The following is a 17,020-nucleotide window of genomic DNA, read 5'->3' as shown; positions in this document are numbered from 1 at the left end:
TTAAATGCATTGAGCACGTTCTGGAATGGTGAAAGCCGTTCACGCGGTTAATACGGATGTCGCACGGCGCACTTTCATTCGCAATCGGCTCCTTTGCGCCAACTCCTGGAAGAAACCAATCGCGATCGAGAGATGGCATGTTACACTGGTACAACATGTGCGGAGTTCATGTTCGTGAGCTACCCGCCGACGCTTGATCTCGACAGATAGAAAACAAAGAAAAAGCTGTGGGGTGATGTGTGGCGTGGGCCGTGTTTGCGTCGAGGCTCTCCAGATGGCTCCACTGCCGCGCTCCACTTTTTTTTCGCAGCGCAAGCTTTTTTTTCTCTCTCTTTTCGCATTATCCAGCCGTGGAGTGTGGCGGATGCAGTCTTCGCAGACTCTTGCTGTGCGAGAAGAAGAAGACGCGCATGCGCCCTGCGCAGCATTTGAGCAGACGTGTGAACGTGAAAATCCGTAGGTTTTGATACATACGGTTTCGTTAGTTGTGTTATGTGAAGTGTGGCATGGGTCTGGGCACGTGTGGCAGTGCGGGCTGCGACGACGCACGTCCTACGCCAGTGCGGATCCGGTTGCTCGTCAGCGGTGTGTTGTGAATGGGCTGCGTGTGCAGTGCTGGTGACAAGAAGTGGAATTGGTACTGCTACGGCTACTGGTGGTTGGGCAGACGAAATTCCTAGGCCTAACGATATTCAGCGATTCATCGAAAGATGCACAGTGGTACTGCCGACAGACTCCGGATAGGCAACGAAGTGAGGGAACTGAAACTTGGCCGCAGTTTCTCGAGCAGCTCCGGCTCGGCATTCCATTCCATTAGGTGTAAGTGGCCTACCTTTTTCTCTGCGCTTGACTGGCATGCGTATGTATTGCGTTCACCGCGAGATCAGCAAATGCTGCGTTCACGCCACGTCTTTGGAGTAGTCTTTAAATTCTTCGAAAAGAAAAAAAAGAAAAATATGGGAAAGGTATGCGGATGGCGAAGCATCGTTATTGCGGGTATACTCGCTCGCTCGTGAGACTACTTGCGGTCGGGCCCGGAAAAAGGACAACCTCGACGGTTCGGTGATAAAATGCTCGTCGTCTAGTTGGCCTTCTCGAACCGAGAGTCATCGCATATTTTTCATTCTTTCCTTCTTTTGCTGTTTTCGTGTTTTCGACTCTTAGCATCCGCATTGAATTTCTGACGTACGCCGGGCATTGCCGCTTGATCTTTCCCGACTTCTTAAGCATCAAACCAAACGCTCACTGAAATCGGCGATGTGATCGGTAAATATACACACGTATTCCGTCGGTTCATCGTCCTTCACCCTGCACAGATAGTTCTTTGTGTGCCTAATTTTAATTGTAAGATTTTGCGTTGTCTGAATTTCTCATTAATGTGCATGGAACGCGACAAGCGAAGTGCTACGCGTGGCAATGCTACAAGAACGAAAGCAGCCGCAAAAAAAGAAAAAGGCCCGTTCGCTTTTGCCAGTGTACTGTTTAGGCATGACATCAAGACATTTGTCAAAGCTCATTCATTGTGCATTCTTTGCTAAATCTTTTGAACACACTAGCACATGTAAGCAAGTAGCGTGGCGTTTTTAATTCGCCTGTAGCATGTTGCCGGTATCATTGTGTGAAGGGAGTTTCAGCGTCTGTCACAAATACCCACAAGTCGCGTCGTTCGCAGATTGTTTTTTTTTTTTTTCTCACTCTTTGTAATATTCTTCGAACTTTTTGCGTTAAACGAATGTGAGTCCATGGAGGATACTACCGCATTTCTAAACAATCGACATGATATTGAGGAACGCATTGAGGCACTAAAAAAACTTAACAGTTTGAGAACGCTGCTCCATGATAGGTTTCTAGCGCTCACGATTTTCTCTCCAAGCGGCCAGATTACTTCTGCATGCTTCACCCGGGCTTCCTGCGATTTGAACCTGTGAACATATGTAAATCACTCTTTCAGTAGCATAACGTACTTGAGTCCACCTGTACGCGTAGTAGCAATGGTGTTGCTTCAAGTGGAGTCAGTCCGAGCAGTAGCATTGAGTCGTTAAAAAAAAAAAGTGTCATGTGTTGTCGATGCTCGTTGTCAGGCGTAGCTCTAAGCCGGTGCGACATAGAGTTACTGTATATGCTACAGCATATACAATTGACTCCAGTGCGATAAAAACGACTACAAAACGCATGGCCGATTGCTCCCCGGCTATATTCACGTTCACGTACGATGCTGCTGGCTTCGCGGTAGTACTTGCAACTATAACTGACAGCAAAACAATGTAGGTATACAACAGTAATTAGGATGGTCCCCTGCTGTGGCTCGTACTCAGTACGATGGGTATGCTCATAAGTGGTCAAGTGGTCATAAGGGGTCAAGTAGGATTATAAAATAAATCAATCAATCAAAATAAGAAAGCCGGGAAAAAAATAATGATACGTAAATGAGAAGTCCCCAGACTTACTATCAATTTAAATCAAAACTGCCTGTTAGGTATCAAAGAATTGAAATTGATTTATTCATAATATATTACAGGTTTTACAATAATATACAGAAAGAGATCCCATAGTCGATGGCTGTATCGGTAGAATGATAGATGTATGGCTGCTGCGTTAAAATTTAATTCAGAGTATAAATGAGTTGAAGTGAAACGAAATGATTGGAGACGAAAGCGAAGAAAAAAAATTAACACAGTGACCGTATTGTTTTGCGGAGAAAATGCAACGTTTGTCACGCATTAATCTTAATGTCGTTTTCTGTGGAACACGGGTTTAGAGTCGAGGTCACGCACCAACACGATCGTCTTCTTTAGGGAAATATCGGCGAGAGTGGGTTGACTGGTTGCGAGCTGTGAGAAATACGCCACGTGGAAATCACAGGAAAATGAAGGCTTGCACTGAAGTAGCAGTGGTCGTCGGACAAGGAATCGAGTTGCTTTATCGAAACTTTTTGTTTTCTCCTGACGTCGCGACGCATAATTTGGTCACGTGGGAGCAGGAAATTGCGACATTTTTTACACTCGGTTGTCAAATTCCGCCATGTTGTCGAATTTCTGGTCAGCTTTGATTGGGCCAGAGGTCTGCTACGGCTTCCCTGATTGGCTCAAAAAATGCTGCCATTACATAACGCGGAATTGGAGAATTTCCAGAATAGTAACCTCGTTCTGCCGCTTTCTGTGCTGCTACTCGTTGTGAGGCCCGATGTGGGAGTGGAAGTTGTATGACGCGAATAAAAAAGGTGACCTGCCATTTTAGGCCCTAAAAAGAATGCTTGATCGAAACCGACCGATTCAGATTTGGCAGTTCTCATGTAGTGAATAGGAGGCTGGAAGAAGGGACCCGTCTGAAACGAGGAGACGCGACGTTCGGAGCGTTCTGTCTTTTTCGACGATGCGAAATGAAAGGCCTTCACCGTAGCCCACTTTTACCATTTTAGTCGGTATTTGTCAGTTGCTAGCGCCCAAGGAAAAAGTGCTGGGTGAGCTGAAAGTAAAACGCGGTTCTGTGGTTTAGGTGCACTGACTCGCAATCTGTAGTGCGCTCTCAGGAGGGCAAGATCGTGTCGCAGAGCGCTTTTATCTGGAAAGCATGTTTTCTGCTGACTTGTGCGGGATCCGTGGAATTGCACACCACAGGAATCGCTGTTGGTTTAGGGAGGCATTCACCGGACTGCTAAACATTCGTTCACTTGTATACATCATGACCTTTAAACTCGGATAATGAAATAATTCGCAGTTATCTACATTGGATATCACCTCTATTTGATGCTGTGGAAGCTACGGCCTTGCGTGTGCCGCCTTCTGATTGTAGTCTTAGCAGTGTTTCCTCTCGACACTCAGTAACGCATTTCGGAGGAGAGGGGGGGGGGGGGGAGCGTTTACCTTTATTGATAACGCGTGTTTATGAGGGACAAGATTGTACTAATTGACGAGTACAAAAGCGCGCGCGCGATTATTACGAGCCCAGAGAGTACACTTATCTGAATGTCCCACCGCTATTACTGGCGTCGTGTTTCCACGGCGACGTGTCCGACCACGCTCGGGCACTCTCCAACCCGAGATTCCAACCCGCGATATTTTCCTCCCACACTTTTGCGTTGGTCGATGTCATGGAGCTTCCTACAAAATTCAATAGAGGGCACTCTGTCGCTTTGATAAGTCAACTGCCATGATGATTATGGGTACGTATACGTGGATTTGTATAATCTTCGTACTTGTGACTTCATACATTCTTATGGTGTTATTTAAAGTTGGACGCCCCTACAACGAAATATCCTGTATAACGAATTTGCTTGCACAACGAAGGAATATTGGTGTCCCAGAGATCTGATTTGTTCCTTTACGGAGGTACATATTGGGAGAGCCCCACCCTGTTGGAGGGTACGGACACCGCATCCGTATACTACGCATCATTCCCACGCTGGAGGAACTTCCACGCTTGCAACTACCCTAGACGCTCGCGCTGGTTATTCTTGTAGGAAACAAATGCGATGGAGCAGGGCGAAGTGCTCTTGCGCCACTTAACGTGAGCGTAATGCACAGCGCTAGGGCCGGCGAAGGCAAATTCACAATGTAGCGTGCGGTAAAGCTGTTGGCCGCGTTCGCTGCTGGTATCGACATTATGCCCACGTGCCATTTTGGTTTCGGGATCGTTCGACATAACACTTGACACTGCAACTCTGCGATCCTCGTGATGTCCACGTCGCGTCGAGAGCGAAGGCAGAATGATCTAGAAACTAATCTCTAAGGCTGTGCTTTGCCTTACTGCTGGCGCCGGAAGCAACAGGTGACGTAATGGACGCCATTTATTAGACCTTCGCATCTTTCGTTCATTTTACTTCTCTTTTAATTGGTAAACAACAGTGCCTAATGTCTTACTGAACGGCCCGGACCGTAAAATGCAAACTTCGCGAAATTCGAACCAGGACGAAACAAATGTAAGTGCACAATCTCCAGTTATTTTTAGTTTTTAAGACTTAAAAGGGAAAAATAACAGGTTATTGCACTTTCTGTTGTATCGCTTTATTTCTCACGTATTTCCTGCCACATCGCAGGGCCAAATATAACGGAGGGGTAAAAAGGAAATAATTTTGTTTATATATATAAATGTAAAAACGCAAGCGCGAGAAAGTTTAACGCACTGTGTCAGCAAACGTCATCATCCTAAACGCACAGACGAATTTCTCTAGCTTTCACTTTTTTTTTTTTTTTTCATCACCCGTCAGGGAGGTCAGGGTCCTTGTTGTGAAACACCCGATATTTTCTCTGAAATAACTATGAAAGCGAAGCTATTCATATATTTGCAAATTATATGACGGACTGGAGCCCAATTCGCTATTTCTGGGAGAGAACAGACGCTCATTTGTCCTTCGTTTAACGTAGCGGCTTATTCCAACATACACTTCAGTGACAGTGGGTTTCGTGCGCGTTTAAGGATTTCGTAGTTGGTCGCAAATCGTGCGAACTCGAATTTTTTAAAGGAAATCTGAGGTTGGCTCTGGTTTCATGAACCATTTCATGTGTCACTTGAGTGGCGCAGCGACGTTGTCGGTACGTCGAGCGGCTTGTTAATTCCATACGTAACGCCTGCCTCCAAATTTAACCGTCTTATGCCAAAGTGTGGTGCTTTCAATAAGGACTTAATTTCCCCTAGTGTCAGGGCCGTCCTTAGCTATGTGCCATTCCGTAAGTATTACAAGGCTATAATTTGGCCTCACCCCCCAACCATGTATAGGTGCATTAAAGGATGGTTTCAGAGTTCCCTACAAAAAAAAAAAAAAAAAATTAAGTGATGGAACCCCGGCGCTGTGATCGTTCCGCCACCGTGGGTATGATGACCAGTGTATGGATTTGTATAACATTCGTACTTCTGACTTCAAACGCCGTTGTGGCGTTATTTAATACGCTTTATTTTTCCAAGTTTTCAGGTAATCATGTTTATCTATGCACACACAAGCAACACGTCTCTGCGCACATGCACTGCGAATTGTTATGTCAATAGCGCAAGGTTTTGTTGAAAGTTATCAATTTTCAGAGTGAGAAAGCCGTCTGAAGCTAGCAGGACGAAGTTTGTGGGCAAACTCATGTGCGCGTACTGCCCGTCATTCCCATGCTGATTGGACAGCCGTATACTTGCAACTGCCGTGGACACTGTAGCGCGCCAGGGTTCTCTCTGGTATCTTTTTTTTTTTTTTTTGGAAACTCTGTGCGTTAATGTATCGTGAGAGGCTAGATTTATGAACTAAGAGCCGCACGAGGCCATTCGTGGACACGACCCATCTCTATCCGTTTATTTTTTTATTTTTGGCGGACGCACGCAAAATGTTTCTCGAGGGTGATCGTCTGACGCGAAGAGAAAGGCAACCGCTGGCACTTAAAGTGCAGCGGCGAAACTACATTAGGGCAGCTCAGGTGTTCTTTCTTTTTAATCTCTCTCGCTCTCTCTCCTTCGTATGGCCTGTCGGGGTTTTCTTCCGGACGCGACAGACCGAAAGGTCGTCGCCGCGCAGCACAGCCGCAAACCGGCCGCCTTCCGCGTTCCCACGCGCGTTGAACTGCGACGCCGCCGCCGCTGTACGTGGGCAAACACGCGGCGCAAAGGGGACTGTGGAGGGTCCGCGATTTAACGCGTGCCGAGACGTTAGTTCGGCCCGCATGCATACGACAGACGTTCGAGGAAGCTGCTAACGAAGCCCGAATGACGCGTCGTTGGATGCAAGCGCGTCATCGTCGGGTTCCCAATTCTGCGCTCTCCGCAGCTGTCGCGTCGTCTGCGCGGCTTCTGGACGCTGGTTATTCGCTGTGGCGCGGAGCGGGAGAGGGACGATCGCCCAGCGAATCACTTGTGTCCGGTTAACGGACTGGCCTAATGACGCTCGCGCTCGCAGCAACTATTCTATTTCACGAATCTTGAATTGTTTATTACTATTATGCGCTCAATTAACGAGTGTTAGTTAATCACGCAATGACAGCGGTGTCACCGTTGTCGGGTGCCGTTGACAAGCTCCATGTAATTTAAACATTCTTTACAAGCTAGCTGAACGACCGGCAAGCCGCCCACATTTTTATTTCACTCGAGTTATTGTTACTACTACTACTCGAAGATTCACTATAGTCCGCTGTCGGATACGTCATTCTGCGCCGGCTGCGTATGACTGAAGACACTCGACAGGCGAACGGCTGCGCCTGATTCCGACGGGTAGCTAATAACCGACCAACTGCTGTTTTTCTTGCAGTGAGATCGGAGCGCGATTTATTGCTGCTGAAAGTTCAACAACACCGCCGTAGGACGGGCTTGTTCTGGCATCGAGCCCGCGCGTAGCCTATGTAGACGGGCTTGTAACGAGACAGGCACGTGGCAGGTTCCCCGAACAATGCTTCTTTTTTTTTTTTTATTGTCTTCGCATGCTGGCGGAGAAATGGAATAAAGCGACACCTGTCCTATCGCGAAGGGTGTGTTTAACGTATCGAAACATTTAAGGTTTCGAAACTGACAAAATAAGGTGCTACTACTACTAAACTGTATTGTGGGTTACGAAGGGCGCCGTAGTGGAGGGCTCCAGATTGACTGATTTAACGAGCACCGAAAGCACAGTACACGAGGAGTGTTTTTGCATCCCGCCCCAGTGGGAATTCGGTAGCCGCGGCTGGAAGTCGAACCCGCGACTGGAAGTCGAACCCGCGACCTCGTGCTCAGTATCAGAACGCCATTACCGCCGCAGCCGGTCGGTAGTTCACTCGGCATCCTTTAGTTGTCATGTACGGTAGGACATGATTACTATAATCGCTGCGTAGCAGTACTCTTGGGGAGCCTAGTTTTCAATCGGCTGCACAGCTTTAGATAACTGTGTTCGAGAAACGTGTAGAGTACTTAATACAGTATTGTAGGTGGTGGGGTTGAGCTAATAAGCATGCAGTGGCTCATTTCTGCCCAGTGTCAGCCCCTGACCCTGATAACTGCGTGTTGCCCAGGTAGGGTGGCTTCCCCTTATGGGGAATTCCAAGCAGGGCAGAACCCGTCGCCTGTAAAGAACAGACCATGGGCAGCGAAAGAAACGGCCTATTAGCTTTCTTATCGCTTACTAGTCTACTCCTCGTCCTTCAGTGCGAAGTGTCGTGCACTATCACTCTTGTCTAAATTAAATGCGCCTGTGATTTGCCTGTTGCGCATTATCGCACAGACATTGTGCTTTCTTCTTCTTCTTCTCTCTTTTTTTACGACTTGTCGTTGTCTTTGTGTTGCGTCATCAGTGCACAGTGCCGTGGAGTGCGAGCTGCTGTCGTGGCTTTCTCGGCTGCAGCCAAAGTGGCCGGGAGAGGACGTGTCGGATTGTACAGTCGCCGAGCCGATTTGCGAGTCTGCGTTCCCAGCCGCGGTATTCGCAGTTCACTTTGCGTGAGCAAGCGAAGTCGTACATTGCGTTACTGACCCGAATTTCCATGCGCACTGCACGGAACTGTTGTCGAGACGACATATGAGCGAACCGATTCTCTTGCGGGTCGCTCGCCGCGGACGAACTATTCCGCCAGCTGCGCGTGGCCTTTCTGTTGTTTTCTCTCTCTTCTCCTGCAGCCGGCTGTGCGTTGTAGTGGTTCGCACTCCTGCCGGCATCCGGATCCGGGGACGCGGGAGGGTGACACGTAATAAAGGAAATGTTTTTTTTATTATTATTATTTTATATTTCATTCTCTCTCTTTCTCTTTCTTTTTTTTTTGTCAATTTTGGAAAGCAGCCGTAGTGCACTTGGCCTCTGTTCGCTCGTGTGTATTGCCGGCGTTGAATAGAAGGCGGGCGTTGGAACGGAAGCATGCCCGACTCTCGTCTCTCTCTGGGCGTTCACTCAGGCATAATACGTCTTGCATAATGGTGGCTGGTCGGTCCTGAAGGAGATGTGGCGTTATTCTCTGCGACCTCTGTGAGATCATGGCTCAGCGCTGTGTCGTGCGGGTGTCCCGCCCTTTGCATCCCCTTTCTCGTGCAGCCATTCCTATGCTTCGTTCGACGCGAGCGGATCGAGTCGGGAGCCGCGATGACTCGGCTGCTCATGGATGTTTCGATTACATGTTAGGTGCCCAATGAAACCTGCTGTGTCGCTGGAGTTCACGAATGGCCTGAGTTGCGAGCGGCGCAGGTTAGGAGATCTGCAAATTCATGCCCGATATGAAAGTAAAACAAACACGAATGAGCGGCCATCGACATATCGTACATGTAGATGCATGCCGAATGTTCTCGAATCCTGACGTAATAGTTCTGCGGGAACCCGCAGGGTGAAGAGAAGTAGAAGAGAAGAAGAAAACCTTGCGGGTTTCCGCAGAACTGTTACGTCAAGCCCTTGCCTTTGCTTTGAGTTGTTGACAAATTCGACTTCACCCTAGCCGCCTGGTTAGCTCAGGTGGTAGAGCGGCTGCCCCGGATAGGCGCTGGTCCCAGGTTCGGGTCCCGGACCAGGACGAATTCTTCAGCTGCGAGGCTTTTCTTTCGAGGAACCCGTATGGGTTTCCTTTGTAGCAACTGCTACGAATGGGTGGGTGTCTCATTTTCCCTTAATTAAGCTTTCGAATCCTGTCCGCGTGGATTACTCGGTGCCACAAGGCCTATGAGGTGCCTAGTTTTGTTACGATTGATTGATTGATTGATTGATTGATTGATTGGTTGATTGATTGATTGATTGAATTTAAAGTTCCAAAGAGGCACTCGGGCTACGAGAGACGCCATAGTGGCCGTAGTGTAGGGCTCCGAAATAATTTCGACCACCTCGGTTTCTTTTAACGCGCACCCAGTTAACGGTGCCCGAGTGTTTTTTCATCGGAATGGGGCCGCCGCCGCCGGAGATCGACGACAAGTGTTACTGCGCTGTATATAAGCCGGGGATATTTTTGCCCTGTACGTTCCTCCTTCAATTCGGTCTTTTGTGCATGCGTTGTTTTCCTTGCTAAATTGGTGCGCCTTCTGGCAGAGGGCACCGTGGCGTGGAAAGGTGCACTTTCGGCTGGGATGTGCTCATTCGAATCGTATGTCCCAGTCAACCATCCCCCCCCCCCCCCCCCCCCATTTAGAAATGCATCTTAACTAGAAGCCCGCGCTTGACTTAATCTACATGACGTGGAAATGCAATGAGCGCCTCGGGCACGTTTACGGCAAACATCATTTAGATCAAATCGAGTATGGACGTTTCTGAATACGGGAGGGTTAGATTTCCTTAATTCTCTGAGTCTTCGATGCCCTTGATACTCTTCGGGAACTCGATCGCTGTTAATAAATTCCATTAACTTCTTAGGTCTTTCGTGCCAAGGCCACCATATGATTATGAGGCATGTCATATGGTGAAGGACTCCAGATTACTGGACACACCAGTCGGCATTGAGAGCTGACTCGGGGAAGCGATTACGTGCATGAGCTGTCTTCGGGTCTCGGGAGGATATATACGCAGTTTTTATATGTCGGGAAAGCTGATAGCTCGTCATGAGTCTTTTACATTCACAGCAGTGCGTCTATCTTTCTGTGCCCCTTTACGACGGCCATCTCTCGCATGGCCTGATCTGTGTTATTGTTGTGGGCGGCGTTTATCGCAGTACGCGTGTGCAGCTGTATCGCCCTCGTTACTTCTGGGACGCATACGTGATAAGGGCTCGCGCAGATTTACGCGCGCCGTTTGTTTAGCGTTCGGGGAACTTCAAGGAAAAAACTTGACCAGTGTCCGCTCACTAGTTATCTTTCCATTATCTTTGACAGTGAGCTAGATTTAATTTACGTCATTCAATCACACGATTTTTTTCTCGTTTTTTATGTTTACGTTAACATTTTATTGTAGACTTGGTATGTTTGAGGTTTTTTGCGGTAAGTGTGTGCGTGTTATGGGGTTGCAAGAGCTAGTCAAAGTTTTTTTTTGTTGTTGTTCTTTGTCGTGGCATAGCCGGCTCTAACTTGCCTAACTTCCCATTTAACTACAGCTAATAAACATCAACGAGAACGGTTGGTCATTTCTACTGCTGGGCCAATTTACTGCGAGGATTCCTTTCTTGTTATGCGCCATGCACCGCCCGTCAATCTCGGTGATAATGTGGGCTGAGCGCCACGTCGGACCACTGACGCAGAGCGAGATGGAATATGGCTTCGGAATAGAACCGCTACGTTGTACTGACCTTGATTTATGTCTGCGTCATTTATGTCTGCGTACTGCGTCATTCTAGTTCACTTGTAAACGGTTTCATTACGCGACGACTGGTTTGTCTGTACTTTCAGTTACTTTTCTTTTTTCATTCTTTGTCATTTTGGACGGCAGTGTGGTGCGCGTGTCAACTCTGAACCGTGCAATCACTTTGTCGGTTTAACAAACTGATCGCGGTAGTGTTCTGTTCTCTAGTTCTCTAGCTCGTCCATAGTGTTGGCGGGAAGTGAGGAGCGTGGCAGCATATGCATATATATATATATATATATTTCGATGCTGAATTTGGATCCTTGGAAATTTTGAACTTGGATCCTGATGACTTCTCTTGAAGTGCGTTTTAAAGGGTGCTGTGCTGGCGAGACGCTGTCGCATGCCCCTTGATTCGCAGTTACCGAATATTTTTCGCTTCCCAGCGTTGTGGAACGTTCTGCGGTGAGAAAGTCAGTATTATACATACTACAAGCTTAGTGACAGCGCGTTTACGAGGAGACTGGATACGCATAGCTGGCGCGCGCCCCGTGTGGTTGATTCCGTCAAGAAACTGAGTTATTGTTCCTTGTACGTCCATTTGTAGTGGGCGTTCAGTTCACATGCATCACCGGCTGACACTGCGCCATTGTGCTGCAGTGGTGGGGGCGAAAGCGACGGCGAAGCCTGCACGCTCGGTCATCGCTGATGCGACTACCAAGGTTGGAGCTTAGCCGCAGGGCCGTGTTAGATATGCAACGTTTCTTTCCACTTCCCACTCTTCTCGCCCTTCGTCGTTGGCTGGCCTGACGCCAGGTCTTGGCTATCGCTGGTGTTGGCCGCTTGGTGCGACGTGTGTTACGAAATGAATAGAATGGAGTTAGAATACGGCCTCTGTATTGTTTGTGACGCGTGTACAGTCGGCGCTTTTGCACGAGCAATTTGCATTTGCGACCTCTTTCAATCTTTATTTTCACGCTGCTCGGCGAAACTCGGATCGAACAAACTTAAAGCCCTATAGCAGCAGCGCGGCAAGTCGGTCTAGTTGGTGCATGTTCATCTCGTAAAAAGGTGGTATTGCGCTCAAGGCACACGGACAACAGAAGTGGACGGGGCACGCGCACACTCGCAACTCAACTTGTACTTTTGTTGTCCGCGTGTTTTTAGCGCAATAACCCCCTTTTTGCAAGATAAAGCCCTATAGTATTTTCTTTTGTACGCACGAAAGGCTTGACAAGTTTTTGTTTCCGTCAGAAGGATGATTGACTGGAGTAGTTGCGGCCACCTTGTATTTGCGGATTGCGCTCATTTGCATGCATGGACGCGATGCGCCTCTGTCGCACATTCACGTAAACGTGGCTATAGCGGCGTTTGCACGAATGCGACAAGTGGCGCGTGAGATCATCGCGCGCTATAGCAATAACAATGTGGTCTATAGGTTTCGTGCCGCATGCCTATACGCGTACAGGACTCAACTTCGTAAACCAAAACATTGTACACCGCCCGCAAACCGGCAGGCGCGTCTCAGTGCACCGTGCAGTCGCTTCGACGACGCAGCAAGCGTGCACAGTTTTGAAAACCCGGCTGCGACGTGCTGCATTCTCCGCGGAAGGCCGCGAGTGTGTGCGTGCGTTTGGTTCTGCTCGGCTGCGCGTGTGGCTGGGCACAGTGCTTGTCAGCGTTCCATTGTCCGTTCTTTTCTTTTTTTTTGTTATTATTTTTTGCGATAATTGCTGTATCAGTGACACGGCGCGGTGACTTCTCGAAACGCGCCACCGTATCGCGCTGTCCGCGGAAGTCATTAGGGCACACAGTCAGCGCGAGATATTAATTCTCGGCGTGCAAAGCGTTCGTTCGGGTCGGTCTTTGAGCTCCCCTTGAGTGAAGGACCGGTACGCATGCGCTCTGTTCTGGGCGTCCATAGCGCGTGCTTTTTGTAATTGAATATATGGGCTTACCGCGTGCTCATTTACATATTTAAAGCCAAGCGCCCGGTCGGTGTTATTCATGTTGATGGTGATAGGAGGAAGAAAAGATGGGGGTGGGGAGTATTAGGGAAAAGACAGCGCATGCGTTGACCTCAAAAGTTAAGACTTATAATAATGCTAAGTATTCGGCACGGGAGCGAACGTCGCAGAAAGCGAACGAACTCTTGACGCTCTGCGCACGCGAACTCGCTGGTATGTCATAGCGTGTGTGCTACACAGTAGCATAACGCTTTTCTTTCTTTCTTTTACGATGCCGTACAACACTTGCCGTGGGTGTCGTGTCTTCCTGTTTTGTTTACCTCTTGTATCAGTATCTGTACGGCGGGCTGTACCGAGCCTGGACGAGTCATCACCGCGGCACACGGAGATAGCGCCAGGAAGCATCTCGATATACGACCGCCACTTCATCGGTTGTATTGCGCACCTGAATGGCAACGAGCAAAAAATGAGACCGGCGATGAATCGCAGTTAGTTGGCGTAAGTGGAATGCCGCTATCGGGAACATAAATAGAGCGAGCGGAAATACACGTGACAGATACTCTGTGCTTCCGCAACAGCACCGCTACTTTCGTTATTATTAGTATTATTACGTTTTATTACCCATTTGCCCTGTCAGTACCTTCCCATTGCGTCGTCCCCGGAGGTCGTGTAATTTCGTAGCACGCACTCATTGACGCTAGCGACAAATGTCATCGCTATTTGGGCAACGGACGTGGCAGTGTGAATCGCTTGAGCGTACTTTTCATACCGTTTGCTACCGGCGCCAGCCGCGTTGCGTGTACAGGAGTTTTGGTTGTTTGATGATGGTATGGTGGCATGGCGACAGCGGACGGAGCAAAGCAATATTTTTGGCCTGTTCTAACCGCACGCACGCGTACGGACACGCGCACGCCCACACCGGACTCCGATCAGTTGGCACGGTCTGTGTCAAATTTCGATGCCACTGATTGCGTGAGCGCACCTGTCGTCCGACCGTGTACCGAGTAGTAGTAGTGGTAGTTGGTTGTTTCTTTTAAATAACTAAGGGAAGGAAGAAATATGCAGATCCCACGCACTGTAGGAATCGATTTAAGCGAAGCTTTCCGTGCTGGATGCTTTGATTGACGATAATTAGCGGTGATGTTGACGGCTAAAGCTTAATTTCATCAACGTTTAGTCTAACACGAGAGTAGTGAGTTGATGTTAAGCGTTATTTTGCGGGCACCACTGCTGTTTGTCTGCGTAGTACACAGAACACACAGGGAGAGGTGTTTGCTTGAGGCGTTGTTGGGCGCCATATTTCATGACCTCTGAGAGGGTTGAGCGTTGTCATTTCCTCACATGGCACATCGCATTGTGGCAGAAGTATTAAACTTAAATTGGAATATGGGGCTGCACTTGCCAAAACAACAACCGGATTATGAGGCACGCCGTAGTGGCGGACTCCAGATTGATTTTGACACCGTGATGTTCTTTAACGTGACCCAAAATCTAAGTGCACGTGCGTTTTCTATTTCGGCCCGTCGAAATGCGGCTGCCGCGGTTGGGGTCAAATTCACGGCCTCTAGCAATGCCATAGTCACAAAGCTAACGCGGTGGGCACAGAAATGTTGATTTGACGGTCGACCGCTTCCGTAGTGTCACCCCCCCCCCGACGCGGTGTGCCTGACAGCAGCAGTGGGAAAGTCGAAAGAAGAGGCAAAGCAAGCTTCGCTTTAAAATTGCTAATGACCGCAGTAACTGTCTATCGCTGTCGAGTCAGAACTCCACGTTGCCCGAAAGCCGCAGTGTTTAGGAACGCGAGTTCCTTGGTCCCGTGAGCTGCAAGACGCTATAGGCGTGCCCGAGGGCAGTTCCCGTTGACACTTGTCTCTCCCCGAATGTCGCTGAAACTTTTGACAAACACGCTGCCTCCGGGAACCCACTGAGAAACGTGACATGAGCTACGTCAGCGGTCGTGGTTGTCGTTACAATGGTTAATTAGTCGCGGGTACGATAACCGGCTGTGGCGGCCGCTTTCCGGTGAGGACAGAGTGCGAAAACGTTCATGTGCAGTGCTGTTGGTAACTCCAGAATCCGTTACTTGTGCTGGCAACACTGTCGAAATAAACAAAGATGGCCACGGCGTCCAGGTTCACGGCGGCTCTTCTTTTGCTTGCTGCTGTGCTCGCGTTCCTTGTGTTTGGCGTCGAATCGAGGTGTTCCGTCGAAGCCGAAAGGGTTCGCGCTGCCGACCGTGTTGTGTAGATCGGTCTCAAGGATTTCAGCGACGAAACCGCGGAAATAGTCGCTCTGTGCATGCAAACGTCCGGCCTGCCCAACGAGCCGCGTCAGACTTTTTTTTTAGACAGAACCTTTAAAGCAAGCCGGGGGTTTAAAGAATAGAAGTGTTTGTTCGTAGCGAGCTTCTCCGAAAGGTGCAAGCACTCGTTCGCGGCGTTGCTGCACTGGTGCAGCTACGACACTTGGCTGTTTTCTACCTTCATAGGCGACTCCGCGCTGCGACTCGTGTTGTATATCACATATAGCATCTCGCAATATACTGGCGGTAAAGCCTGTCGTGATTTCAGAAACTACATACGGTTATGCTGTACTGATAGAACGAGGTTGAAGTAACGTTACCTGGTCAGTGTGTCTTGGGATAAAAACAAATCAGAGATCTGTTCGTGAGTCAGGGTACACTTTTGTTAATACAGTTAGCTGATATGCGTGATACGGTCGTCTGCTTCCGATGACTGGCGCTTGTTCGACGTAGAGCCCGGGTTCGCTAACACAGCCCATAAAATTCTCAAACGCCGTTGAAACGTGAGAAGTAAATAACAACCAATCAGACCAAGCCGGGTTTCATCCAACAGGTTTCCACAATTTAGCAAGGGTTTTCTTTTGGGCAAAGTCACTTGTATTAGTGTAAATGCACGACCAGGAAATGAACTGAACAAGTCGTTGTGGAATTTAGGTGTGTGCGTAGTGTCGGAAAGCAAACTAGCGGCGCTAGCTGTGCGCAGGTCGAACGCTCCAAAGCTGGGACGAGTGCTGTTTGCTCATGCTTCAAAATTTTTTTGCGAGCAACTGACAACTCGGCGCGTTGAATGAGAAAACGGCATTTTCTGCTTCTACCGCTAGACTAAAGCATGCTGTAAAAACGATGTGTCCCATCGCGGCATGAGATGTGTCCTGATCAACTTCATATCTTCCGAGGCAGTTATCATTCCTGCTACCGTGCCTGTAGGCAAAGGTAGATTAGCGAGAATATTCCTGCAGCTTAATACATTAGTAACACTAATGCTGGGGCAGAAAACTGTAAAGGATAACACCAAATTAAGCTTGCGCGCGCATCATTATGTGTTTATTAAAGCGCCTGCCTAAACAAAGTATACCCCGCGATCTGAAACGCCAGCAAGATTTTAAAAACAAATAAAAAGAACGCAATGGGCTACTCGTCTGGAAGAAAGAAGTCGTCCCGAGTGAAATGTTTCAAGCAATATCTGTCCATTTTTCCCAATGCGGAAGTTTCTTATCCAAGTCGCTCTCCGATGCGCGCCGTCTGCTCCTTTCGGGAAACGATTAAATCATACGTTGCTGTCTTTTCACCGCGATGACACGCATAGTGGTACACAACAAAAGTGTTTCGACATCCGTCTTCTTTTTTGCTCATTTTTGGGCTTGTGTGTGCCGGCGTCACGATGATTTGGAAACTGCGAGGCATTCAGCGCACGCCGTGGTAGGAGACCCACTTTCGCTTCAAGCCTGAACCTGGATCGGCTGTTTCCCGGCGCGGCCGCTAGGTGGCGAGCATTTACTTGGAGTCGCGAATTTGTCCTTATTCGCGCAAAACGCAATACTAAGGAGCGACGTCACCTCTAATGTTGTCGTATTAGCTGGCCTGTGATGTCAAGAATTTTAAACAGTGGCGCTACGCAATACTAAATAATATTTT

General features: G+C 48.5%; 1 protein-coding gene across 2 annotated transcripts in view; it reads left to right on the top strand.

The window, feature by feature from the left end:
• Positions 1-345: 345 nt before the first annotated feature.
• The window catches only part of LOC126541658 (uncharacterized), a 139,869-nt gene continuing 123,194 nt past the window's right edge, over positions 346-17,020 (top strand). For both annotated transcript variants that reach the window (XM_050188516.3, XM_050188515.3), the window contains exon 1: positions 346-819. In XM_050188516.3, the coding sequence (XP_050044473.1) occupies positions 711-819 (109 nt within the window). In that variant the 5' untranslated portion in view covers positions 346-710. The remainder of the gene's footprint in view (positions 820-17,020) is intronic.

This window comes from Dermacentor andersoni, chromosome 2 (genome assembly GCF_023375885.2).
Source record: "Dermacentor andersoni chromosome 2, qqDerAnde1_hic_scaffold, whole genome shotgun sequence".
Classification (NCBI taxonomy): Eukaryota; Metazoa; Arthropoda; class Arachnida; order Ixodida; family Ixodidae; genus Dermacentor; species Dermacentor andersoni.
This window is presented reverse-complemented; position numbering and strand designations above follow the sequence as displayed.